Raw genomic sequence first — 13,173 nt, 5'->3', positions numbered from 1 at the left:
GGAGAAATGCGACACGGCGCGAGGGGAGGGGGGAGGAGAAATGCGACACGGCGGGAAGGGGAGGGGGCGGAGCGGGTAAAACACGACGGACGTGCACGCGCTTTTAAGCTCAATGCGCATGCGCATTGAGCTTAAAAGTCACGGGCACTGCAAGGAATCGCCACGATTCCTTGCAGTGTGGATAAAGAGTTGATAAGTCCCAATACTCTCGCTTGCTCGATGCGCATGCGCATCGACAGGAGAGACCTAAAAATCCTAACTATATATACCTACTGGCGGCCGCCAGTAGGTAATATATATACATATATAACATATATTTGTTAATTGGTCTCTGATTTATTTTTGCGTGTGTGTCTCATTTATTGCCTCTGTGAGTACAACAAATGTTTAGCATCACCCTCTGACATGCCTAACTGCTCGTCAACACTACCACAAGAGAGCATTTGGGATATAACTTGTGCCTCTGTAAGCCAACTGGGGTTTGTTTGGACTGTTTACACAGTGTACCTCGTTTAGATCCCCTACATAAAGAGCCAACTTCCTACAAGCAAATATTTGTGTTACACACTCATATGCTCAAGATTTTTCTTAGGGTCTAGCACACTAGTAGCTATTTATTCTTCATGCTATTTTACTCTGCTTTGTTGTTGTTGTCATGGTACATTCAGAGATAGTACGTGGTACTGATCTATTTTCAAAGCTATTCTCTCGTTTTTTTGCTGATGCCACACACCAAGTTGAACAGAACAATTGTGAATCAGATCTTTCTCTGTCCTGCAAGCTGAAAATAAATGTGTATTCCTATGCTGTCTGTAGGAAGCTGGCTATCTGTATAGTGTACCAAAATGAGGTGCATTGTGTAGAGAGCTCAGGTATCCCTTACAAGTGTACATAGACTTTCTTTAAAAATCCCAATTACTTGGTAGTGTGGTCGAGAAGTTTAGGCTTATTATCCAAGGGAAGTGTTAGGCATTTGTTGCACACTCACAGTCAATACATAAGACACACATTAAATAAAGAAATCTGACACCAGTTTATAAAAATAACAGATTTTTATGTAAACTTGGACACCAAGATCCACAAGATTAGGTAAGTACTTTTCAAGTTAGCAATTTTCAGAAACCAGAAAATACAGCTGTCAGATTTGAGGCACAAGTCTCAAACGGGAAACATCCTTTACAACACAACTTTAACCACGCAGTGCCTTTACGACGCAACTTTTACAAAACAAACCATTACAACGCATTGCGCTGGGGGGGCTCTAGGATAGGGAATTGGTTTAATTTACTATCCAACACCTTACCTACTATCCACGGGGACTGGAGTTGGAATAGTAAATTCAACTATTCACTATCCAGCGCCCCAAAGCCCTATGCGTTGTAAAGGCATGCGTTGTAAAAACCGCGTTGTAAGGCATGCGTGGTAAAAGCATGCATTGCAACGTCATACATCCGTCTCAAACGCAATGATGTTATCCTCTGGGAGAAAAATACACTGCATAGGGGTATTTGCAATTGAGTTACAGAGTTGATCTTCTGAACTTAAGGTAAGTAGGGGTTAAGGTTCTTAGAACCATCAGCAGTTTTGGTGTGTCCGGGTGCAGAGGTGCTATTCACAAGGTGAGCCCCTAACGATACCTCTGAAGTCTATGGAGAAAACCTATAACAGAACAATGCTGCAAGTAGGGACTTCAGGACATGTCTGTTGGAACCCAAAGTGGGGCTCAGTTCTTGAGTGTCTCAGGAATAAAGGTGTACAGTTGGTAGGCTAGGACTCCATCTGTGGGCCTTCGGTGCAGAGGTGTTTTGTCCGGCGGAATGTTTGTGTTGAAGGCTCTCACTTTTTAGGTCGACCTGGAGATGGGGACAAAACAGCCCAGCAGAGCTACTGTCGACGATAGCCTCTCTATTGCTGACGTTCCACATCAGTAGGTCAGTCATGGCGGTGATGGTCTCCAGGCTGGACACTGGACAGGTCTTGGCTGCTGTAAGGGCTCTGGTACCTCGGGTATTAGCACAGGGCAGCTCCTGGGGGTCCTGGGGCCTCCAAACAAGGTGGGGACACGGATCTCATCTCCTGAAGCATGGTGACCTCTTCCTTGGCGGCTTCTGCGTCGGTGGACCTCGGTGGTCAGCAGATCGTTGTACAGAACATTGCAGTCAGTGCCAGTAGGCTGCTGGTAAGTGGGTCCTCCACTTTAAGGGAGATGCTAGGTGGTTGAGGAAGTGCTGGCAGCGCTCCGAGGATTTGGGAGGATGCACTGCTGCAGAACAAGTCAGGTCTTTCAAACTGTCAAGAGAGGAGCAAGCAGATAGGGTTTAGTGCCAAGTCCTCAGTGAGTCCACAGTTCTTGCTTTCTTTGACTCTTCTTTGTCCTCCTTCTTCTTTAGGAAGGTGAATCTGTGTTCCTGTTGTCAGGGGGCTACCTAAATACTGAATTTCGGAGCGTTAAGGAGAGTGTAGGGTAGTAGCCAATGGGCTATTTACCCATGGGGTCCCTACACCCCCTATATGACCACTTCCTGTGGGGAGTGGGCATACTCTGTCCAAGAGTTCCTAATTCCACCAGGCATTAGTCCTACTTGACTTATCGGCGGCATTCGACACGGTGGACCATAACATCTTACTCCACCGTGTCGAGTCCGCCGGAGTCTGTGGGCCTGCTTTGTTCTGGGTTAAATCTTTTCTAGAGGGGAGATCTCAGGCAGTCAGTTTGGGTCCTTTCAGCGCCACCAGCGTCTCGTCATCTTGCGGGGTCCCTCAGGGATCTTCCTCGTCCCCCCTTCTCTTTAATTTGTACCTTCAACCCCTCCTTCACTCTTTAGGTAGGTGGGACGTCACCGTGTTTAATTACGCGGATGATTTGCAAATTATTTTCCCCCTCACCTCCCCTGACGCCGTCACCAACTTTCAGGCGGCCATGACACACATCCAGCACTGGATGAACCAAAATCAATTAAAGCTCAACCCTGGCAAAACTGAGCTTCTCCTCCCTGGGAGAAGTGCCCCTTATTGGGGCCCCCAGTACTGGCCTATTGAGCTTGGTACACCTCCCTCTCCTGCTGGCTGTGTAAAGAGTCTCGGGGTCATCATTGACTCTGGGCTCACTCTCAAGGCCCAGGTGAGTGCGGTAACATCCTCCTGTATGTTCCAGCTATACAGGATACGGAAAGTTGCCCACCTCCTGACTCCCGAAGCCTTGTTACAAGTCTTAATAGCTCTGGTGATGTCCCGTCTGGACTTCTCCAATTCTATATATCACAGCCTTCCCAAATCCCAGTTGTCCAGGCTACAGATCGTTCAGAACCAGGCTGCCAGACTTGCATTCAAAATCCCCAGATGGCAGTCGGCCCAACCTTTATTACATCAACTCCACTGGCTACCAGTCAGTGAAAGAATAGCCTTTAAGGTCCACTGCCTGGTCTTCAAGGCTCTCACTGGTCCCTCCCCTGCTTTCCTGAAGTCCCTGATCACTCCTTACTGTCCCCCTCGCACCCTGAGGTCCACCCACCTCAAGCTTCTGGTCATCCCCCGCTTCAAACTCACTAAATCTGGTGGTCGCAGTTTCTCTCACTTGGCCCCCAAGCTGTGGAACTCTCTCCCACTTTCACTCAAGACTTCTTGTTCCCTTCTTTCTTTTAGGAAATCCTTAAAAACTCTGCTCTTCTCCCATCTTCTCTAAACTCCTGTTGTCCAATCTCAGTATCCCATCAGCGCCAGGAAACTCATGGTGACAGTGCGCTAAATAAATGTCTCTTAACATTAACATTAACAAGATGGTCGAACTCTTCTTTAGTTAAGCACATCAGGCAGTCCATCTTAGGGGTGTGATTGGCCTGGTAGTGCAACAAGCCTACTTGCATAGCTAATTTTTCGCCGATCCTGGTGCCCAATGGGCCTCAGGGCAGGGGTGGCATCTATCAGGTCTGGGAAAAGCCAGGGTCACATATCAAAGGCAGCCGGGGCTTCAAAGCCCCTGGTCTTGAAATGCCAAATCACTAGCCATCCTGCTGGAGGAGGCGTGAACTCCTTCATCCCGAGCAGGCATTGCTTCTAGCCTCAAAGAGCATATGCTCTCATGTGCAGAAGGTTAGAAACAGGTCTGTGGTGGCAGGCTGGAAGGTACAGCCACCACCAAGATAGTGGTCGTTTTTCAGAGGGCCCCTCTAGAGTGCCTTCTGGGAGCATGTCATAATAAAAGTACAGTTTATTAAGACAATGTTTTTGATACCAAACACCAGACGTTTCAGCAAAGCTGTTATGCAGCGGGGGAACTCGTAATGATCAGTGCCCAGTACATATACTTAAGATGGCTTCCCTGTTCACTTGCACCATCTAGTAATTGGAATAGACAGCACAGGAGCATATCTGCTCAGGCAGATATGCTCTCACATGTGATACAAGGCACCCTGCTTTAGGGCTACAAGGCTTTCTGAAGGGGTGACTGTTATTTATTACCTGCAGTAACTTTGGTATGGCGCACAGGGAGTGTGCAATGTCATGTTTTCACTCATGGTTTGCACCACTGCATGCAGTTTGCAATGATAGGCTGCATGCAATTTGTATGGGGTTCGCTTAGGGTGGCATGGAAACCGATGCCATAGGAACCAGGGATACCACTTACTAGAGACTTACTGGGGTGCCAAAGTGTGTGCCAATTGTGTTAGCATTAGACAATTTTAACTTGTTTTAAGGAAAGAGCACTGGTACTGGGGCCTGGTTCTAAGGGTTCCATTGCATATCAGTCGAAACACATCAGTATCAGTGCCAAAAAGTGAGGGGGACCATAACAAAAAGGTGAACTTTGGTACACTGTCTTGATAAATGGCAACTTGCTGTGTGATTTACTACTAGGATTAGCCTGCAATAAAGTGTGGCTTACACTGCCAGCCCATCTCTCTATTCCCTTCATGACCCACTAACCCTCCCTGCACTGCAATAAAAATCCATGCCATTGAGGATAAACCATTGTGTTACATTAACAACACATGGCACCATCCTAAAATAACAATTAACAACGTGTTTTATTCCTGCAATTCTTTTCACAATTCAGAGCTGATAATTAAATTTCTTTGTAGACTAGAACTGAAACTCCTAATTTCTAGAGTTTTTTTCCATTAATATCCAACTATGATGGGATGTAATCCTTACCTTGAGGCGATGGTCCTCTTTGTCCACAATGGATGCCACCCTTATTAACATGGGATTCCTCTTGTCTACCACCTCCAACTTCATATTGATCAGGAAACCGTGAGGCGGGCGCTGCATGGGATACAGACAGAACAAACACATCACTGTTTCAAAAGCAGAATCAGCTTCTTGCACCCAAAGAAAGTTAATACACTTTCATCTTTAAGGTAAAATGGCACTTTTTTGTACATGATTTCTTTTTCACTTAGCTAAAAGTAATAAAATATTTAATAGAAAAATCAATATGGTTAGTTATTGGGCAAAGGTGAAGGTATTATCAAGTTCTAATTGCTTTTTGGCTAACATCGAAGCAGTTTTCCGTTAAAAAGATATAGGACTAGAAGGAGGATGCAGTAAGGGACTCTGAATATGTAAATCTGTAGAAACCCCACTGAAGCTCTTGAGTTCAATGGATGTTACCACATGCCAAGGAAGATTACATGGGGTCACCACTGTGATCCAAGTCATCTTGTGGAGAAGTGTGGCTCACTGGTTAGAGGAGGCATACCCTGAAGCAGAGGTCAGACCTGGGACCAGGGTTCAATTCCCGACGCGGCAGGGTCTTGAGCCCAATTGTCCACAGACTCGATAATTCTCGCTTCGGTGCCCACTCTAATCACGGGTTCACACTCTGCAACTCTGGGCATTAGCTTGCTTAATTTCCACAACGGCCCCCGTGGCGGGATGCCTGGCTTTCACCTTGGGGATGCCCAGTACGGGTTATCTCACAGGGAAAAGCCAGGACAGGTTCCCAAGGCAAGCGCCGAGATGCCTTAGGGTAAGTCGAGCGCTATATAAGAACACACATACATACATACATCTTAAATTACTTCCTAAACACTTAGGAATTTGGACTGCACCAAGGGAGGGGAAATAATTAGAAAGAATAGGTTTGCTACCTGCCTCACTGTGCCTATACGGTCTGTTTTTCTTCTCATCAATGCCTGCCTGCAACTACGTAGACTCGGCCTGCATTCATGTCATCATTGCCTGTCCCTCCCATGTCACAGTTGATGCCCTGCTCAGCACAGACTTGTAACTTCCACCCAGTCACTACCTCTTAGTAGCAACCAGCTCACTTACTGCCTGTGCTAAGTCATTGCTTGCTTATATCCTCCCTGTGGCTGTGTTCCTCGGACCATCTTATCATGGGCTAAGCCTAAATGAACTGGTATCGCTTGACTGTGCTCATTTTCTTACTGCCTGCCCAAGTGCTACCATCCCACTGCCACTCAGCGTCACACAGTCTCTTACTGTATGTGCTCTATTCATCACTTCTCCTCTGTCCCCACCACCTCACAGCACACCTGTTCCTAACCTTTCAGTATTTGCTTTCGTCACTGCCTGTGTAACCCTTGTCACTGTCTCTGTACTACTTCCTTCTTGTTGCCTGTGCCTATTCCATCAATACCATCTTATGCCCACTACCTCACTCTTCATGTATACCCACCCACTCACAGTCTCTGCCCTACTTGCAACTGTGTCTGTACCTGCCAGTCACCATCTCTAACCTCTTCGTCTTCAATATTAACTGTGCCTACCCTGTAACTGCCTTTCTATGCCATATGCCACTGCTTACATGTGCTCACCCACTGGGACTGTGGCCATCCTGTCAATGCCAGTGCCCAGTCATTGACTGTACTGGCTTTACATTTTTCAGGTTGTTCTTCAGATAGTGGGATACAGCAGCTATAAGAACACACATGTTAGGTTTGTGAAACACAACAACACTATAAGCGAAGCTCACCAATTTAAAGGCTCTCGCTGGAGCAGCCTGAGCACCAGTTTCCTCCAAATACTTCTCCCATGAGAAGTTTGTGGGGTCTTTGTATTCTGTGAAAGAAAAAAAATAGCACTGGATAAAGAAACAAGTTATCAAATCTACAGTGAAAAAAGGTAAGTAAACAATTTAAATAATAAAACAAAAAGTGTGACTCCAAACTAGAACAAATATAAAGCTGAAGAAATGAGTTACTTACCTGTATCTCTAGTTCTACCACAATGGCATCTTTCATAGACTCAACTGCTTAAATCGGGTTTCTACAAAGTCTGTCCTGGAAAACAGGATCCATGCCAGATTTTTAGCATATCCCCTTTTAGATAAATGTAGTTATCTTAAAAATCGGGCATCGATCCGGCCCTCCAGGACCGAATTTGGAGAACCCTGGCTTAAATCATTCCTAGTCTTCATGCTGGGAATGTTCAGTACGTTTTAAAATAGCAATGACCAGCATTAAAAATGGATGCAAGTCCAATAACAGTGCTAGTTTACTAGCACAACACTTCCAGCTCATCTGAAACGCCTAAACTTCAGCCAATCAGTTAGAAAGACCTCATTTGAAACAACCCAAACTTCTGCCAATGACTTGGAAGGACCAAGCTCTGTTCTCCCTTTGGAGGCCGCCATAATTCAAATTTTAACAAACACGGGTGGGAAGCTTAGTAAGTGTATATACTGAGCCTCATTGTGATTCTATGATAGTAACCAACAATGAAGAACTGGGGTTACAGGTAAGTTACTATTTTTTCTTCAGCATTGGAGCTTTCATAGATTACCATGCTTGTTGCAGTTACACAACTGAATAGGAATAGCCAGCATTATTTTTAATTTCACAATAAGCAGGCTCCTATTTAATGAAACAGGTTGCACAGAACTGACTCAACCGCTGTCAGCTGCATTCAATCCCAGGCACTAGCTTTAGGTGAACATGGGCCTGCTTTTGATGTCCGAACAAGCACTCATGCACTGAGTGCCTCTGTCACCGACATATTTCTGTTAGGATGCACCTAGACCATATTCCGAAGTTAGCACACTTTGCTTTCTTGAGGACAAAACAATAATTCAGGCTGAGAGCTAATGGGCAAATACCTTCCTTGGACAGATTAAGGCACCCACCTGCCTAGCCAAAGGGAACAAATAGATGATACATATATCTTGGTTCTGTTCATGTAACAGCACACGCAACTAAGTATGTCTAACAAATGTAGTGTGTACTTTAAGATGGCATAAAAGGCTTTGGAACAAAAGAACGATTAATTGGTTTGTTCAACTGGAAGTCCAAGGGCAGTTTGGGAAATAACTTTGGGTTGGTGCACAAGGTGACCTTGTCTTTTAGGAAGTGCAAATGCAGTTTATCGCAAAGGCCTCAACCCCCAATTACGATAGACACTCCAAGGATACAATTCCCTCTGTACACTTTACTAGGAAGATTACCAACTAACGTATATGAGCTTTGCTCTGGAACAACAAGTTATACATTTATGGAGACTCTAGGTCTGATTATAGAGTTCCGCATCAAACATAAGATGCATGAAAGGCTCTTGGATTGTGAGTGCCTGTGTACTTACTCTGCAAAGAGATATCACTGCAATAAGGAAAGCAGTTTTTAAGTGACCATCTTTAAGGATGCCTTATGAAGTGGTTCAACGGGTTTCCTCATTAGTTGTGTTAACACTAGGTTTAAGTTCCATTTTGGAGCTGGCACCCTTTTTGGAGGTGCTATTCTTTTTGCTCCCTCGAGGAATCTTTTGATTACTGGTGTTGTGAAGAAACAACGTTCTATATGACTTCTTGTGTAGGCCACTATTGCTGCCAAATGTATATTTAATGTATATTTAATGAAGCAGAATTCAATTTGCTGTCTAACAAGTATGTAAGATATTTCAGGACAGTTGTGTCCTTTAGATTGTCTTCTAATAAGCTACATTTTTTGTCACCCCCTTGAGTATCTTTCCCACTTGCCTGTATAGCAGTTTCTTGTTGTTGGTCTTCTTGCTTCCCTGAGAACTGCCATTCTATCTGGTAGACCTAGGTGTCTAAATTATATGCCCTCAGGAGCCAAGCTGCTAGACCCAGTTTTTTTTTACTCTGGATGGAGACTTCCCCCTGGCCCCCCTCCCTTGCATGGAGAGTAGATCTTCCCAACCTGGTAGCCTCTGTATGTTGGTTTGTGCTATTTCTATGAGGAATCAATCAATCAAGCATTTGTAAAGCGTGCTACATACCCGTGAGGGTCTCAAAGCGCTAGGGCGGGTGGGGGGGAGGAGGCTGTCACTGATCAAAGAGCCAGGTCTTGAGAAGTCTTCTGAAGGCCAGCAGGTCCTGGGTCTGTCGTAGGCTGGTGGGGAGATCGTTCCAGGCCTTGGCTACGAGGTTGGAGAAGGATCTGCCACCGGCGGTGGATTTCCGGATACTAGGAACTGTGGCGAGGGAGGCAGAGCGGAGGTTGCCAGTGGGGGTGTGGAAGCGGAGTCGGTTGTTGAGGTATGTAGGTCCGATGTTGTGTAGCGCTTTGTGTGCATGGATGAGGAGTTTGAAGGTGATCCTCTTGTTGACTGGGAGCCAGTGCGTCGTCTTAGGTGGGGTGTGATGTGGCTGCGTCGGGGGGACGTCGAGGATTAGTCGTGCCGAGGCGTTCTGGATTCGTTGTAGTCGTCTCAGGAGCTTGGTTGTTGTTCGTGAATAGAGGGCGTTTCCGTAATAGAATCTGTTGGTGATGAGGGCATGTGTGACGGTTTTCCTCGTGTCGAGAGGGATCTATTTGAAGATCCTGCGGAGCATTCGGAGGGTGTTGAAGCAGGACGCGGAGACAGCGTTGACTTGCTTGGTCATGGAGAGGGTGGAGTCAAGGATGAACCCTAGGTTGCGTGCGTTGTCGGTGGGTTCCGGGGCAGTGCCTAGCGATGTGGGCCACCAGGAGTCGTCGCAGGCTAATGGGGTGGGTCCGAGGATGAGGACCTCCATTTTGTCTGAATTCAGTTTCAGTCTGCTGTCCTTCATCCAGTCGGCGACAGCCTTCATTCCCCTGTGGAGGTTGGCTTTGGCGGTGTGGGGGTCTTCGGTGAGGGATATGATCACCTGGGTGTCGTCGGTGTAGATGATGTTGAGGTTGTGCTGTCGAGCGAAGTGGGCGAGAGGTGCCATGTAGATGTTGAACAGCGTCGGCTAAGGGAGGATCCCTGTGGGACGCCGCAGATGATCTCTGTGGTTTTTGAGCGGAAGGGTGGTAGGCGGACGCTCTGAGTTCTACCGGAGAGGAAGGATGTGGTCCAGGCCAAGGCCTTCTCTTGAATTCCGGCGTCATGGACGCGCTGATAGGGTGCGGTGGCAAACCGTGTCGAAGGCAGCTGACAGGTCTAGGAGGATGAGGGCGGCTGCTTCTCCTTTGTCCTTCAGGATCCTGATGTCGCCGGTGGCGGCGATGAGGGTAGTCTCGCTGCTGTGGAAGCCGGATTGGGAAGGGTCCAGGATGTTGTTGTCTTCGAGGTAACGGGATAGCTGTTTGTTGACAATCTTCTCTTTCACTTGAGCAGGGAGATGGGCCGGAAGTTCTTGAGGTCCTTGGAGTCCGCCTTGGGTTTTTTCAGAAGGGTGTTGATCTCGGCGTGCTTCCCGCTTTCCGTGAAGGATGGTGTCTTGAAGATGTTGATTGATTTCCGGAGGTGGGGTGCGATGGTTGTGCTGGCTAGGTTGAAAACGTGGTCAGGGCACGGGTCGGAAGGGGATCCGGAGTGGATGGAGTTCATGGTTTTGATGTTAGACCAGGCGGTTGGTGTGGGTGGAGGTCGCGGGGGTGGTGGTCTTGGTGGTGGGTGCGGTGGTGTCACAGTCGAAGCGGTCGTGGATGTCGGTGATCTTGCGGTGAAAGAAGGTGGCCAGGGAGTCGCACAGGTCTTGTGAGGTGGAATGTCGTTGGTGTTGGAGCTGGGGTTGGATAGTTCTTTCACGATGCTGAAGAGCTCTTTGGTGCTGTGTGCGTTGTTGTTTAGGCGGTCCTTGAAGACGGTCCTTTTGGCGGTCCTGATGAGTTGGTGGTGTCTGCGGGTGGCGTTTTTGTGGGCTGAGAGGCTGTCTGCAGATCAGTCGCGAAGCCATTTCTTCTCTAGCTTCCGACAGGTGTGCTTGGAGGTCCGGAGGTCTTCGGTGAAGCAGGCAGCTTTCTTGTTGGTCTGAGAACTAAGATTGCCTCGCCCACTGTGGGGCGATGTGTAACAGTGTCATTGGTGATTGCTTGCATTTGGTAATTACTTTGTGTAACAGTGGAATCGGGGGGTAAGCGTATGCAAATTTCCCTGACTAGTCTATTGACAGAGCATTCCCCAGGGACTGGGTGTGTGGGTGCCTGGAATCCAAGAGTTGGCATTCTGTGTTCTCCTATGTTGCAAAAAGATCCATTTCTTGTGTTCCCCATTCTGAGAATATCCGTTTTATATGTTGAACTGCTTTCTAATGTCTCCAAATCCATCTGACTTTGAGTCTCCCCATATGAGCTCCTCAACCCATATGTCTGTGGTAATAGTCACTGTGGGAGTTGGTATTGAGAATGGTCTTCCCATTGGTATATTTGTTCTGTTTCATCACCCTATCACTTCCTGTACTTTCTGCATGACATCTACTACATCTTTTTTTTTTAGAAACCAAAGGTAGAGAGTAAGGACTTGTGGACGGCCGTCTGTGTCCCTAGAAATATATTTATAACCAAAAGAAGACGGCCAGGAGCTTTTGCTGACCGACGTGTTGGTACCTCGCAGGTTTGATAATAAAACCCTCACACACCAACCTGGTTGGTGTCATGCTTCATCATCGGGTCCCAGCCAGGCAGCCGAATGCTACCTGACTGTGCTGCGACACCTGGATTACAGTGGAGCTGGTTTACAGAGATGATGTGATGTGTGATTATGCAAATGTGATTACATTAAAAATACCTCCAGAATGCTTCCTAGATACTTTATCCGTGGAGCCTCGAGGTATGGTTAAAAACTAATCCTTTAGAGAGTGGATAATATATTCCAGACAATATGTGTATCTGTATTTATTATCAGTTGGTCGACATGTTTCAGCCCGGAGAAAAAATATAGTGGGCTTTCTTCAGGACCTCTCTAAACAAGCATTTACAATGCAATGGTTTTGCCTTTGTTAAAGTTAGAGCTATTGGCATTGCTCTTGACATTATTTTTATTTATGTTTTTTTAACATAAATAAATGGCATTGTCATTTACAATGCCACTAGCTTTATCTATTGCAAATGACACACACAAACACACACAGAGCCGCCCCACACACACCCCCACACAGAGCCCCGCACACACAGCCACACAGAGCCCCCCACACACACAGCCACACAGAGCCCTCCACACACACAGCCACACAAAGCTTCCTACACACACAGCCACACAGAGCCCTCCACACACACCAACACAGCACAAGCAGGCAACAGGGGCAGACGGAGGCACAAGCAGGCAACAGGGGCAGACGGAGGCACAAGCAGGCAACAGGGGCACACAGAGGCACAAGCAGGCAACAGGGGCACACAGAGGCACAAGCAGGCAACAGGGGCACACAGAGACACAAGCAGGCAACAGGGGCACACAGAGGCACAAGCAGGCAACAGGGGCACACAGAGGCACAAGCAGGCAACAGGGGCACACAGAGGCACAAGCAGACAACAGGGGCACACAGAGGCACAAGCAGACAACAGGGGCACAAGGAGGCACAAGCGGGCAACAGGGGCACAAGCAGGCAACAGGGGCACGAAAACGGAGGCACAAGCAGGCAACAGGGGCAGGTGGAGAAAACACAATTTTCAACAGCCCACTTGGCTCTGCAACAGTTGCCTTTGAAAAGCAATACGGCGTAATGGGCATGATCAAATCCCGTCCCCTGCATAAAAAAAAAACAACAGCCTGAGGCGACTGCTAACACAGATGTAGTACAAGGCATTACACGGCAAGGGTGCTGCTGCCGGCAATTATCCTGGTATTTAAACAAATCTCTCTCTCTCACACACAGAGCCGCCCCACACACACCCCCACACAGAGCCCCGCACACACAGCCACACAGAGCCCCCCACACACACAGCCACACAGAGCCCCACACACACACAGCCACACAGAGCCCTCCACACACACCAACACAGCACAAGCAGGCAACAGGGGCAGACGGAGGCACAAGCAGGCAACAGGGGCAGACGGAGGCACAAGCAG

At 47.5% G+C, this 13,173-nt stretch overlaps 1 protein-coding gene across 4 annotated transcripts in view; it reads right to left on the bottom strand.

Moving 5' to 3' along the window:
* The window catches only part of L3MBTL3 (L3MBTL histone methyl-lysine binding protein 3), a 713,216-nt gene that overhangs the window by 197,578 nt on the left and 502,465 nt on the right, over window positions 1-13,173 (bottom strand). For all 4 annotated transcript variants that reach the window (XM_086957521.1, XM_086957523.1, XM_086957520.1 and 1 more), the window contains exons 13-14: window positions 6,938-7,023; window positions 5,152-5,262 (exon numbers count right to left, since the gene is read on the bottom strand). In XM_086957521.1, coding sequence (XP_086813647.1) covers window positions 5,152-5,262; window positions 6,938-7,023 — 197 coding nt within the window. The remainder of the gene's footprint in view (window positions 1-5,151; window positions 5,263-6,937; window positions 7,024-13,173) is intronic.

This window comes from Lissotriton vulgaris, chromosome 2_1, assembly GCF_964263255.1.
Source record: "Lissotriton vulgaris chromosome 2_1, aLisVul1.2, whole genome shotgun sequence".
NCBI classification, from domain to species: domain Eukaryota; kingdom Metazoa; phylum Chordata; class Amphibia; order Caudata; family Salamandridae; genus Lissotriton; species Lissotriton vulgaris.
Note: the sequence above shows the minus strand (reverse complement) of the source record. Positions and strands in the feature narration are given on the sequence as shown.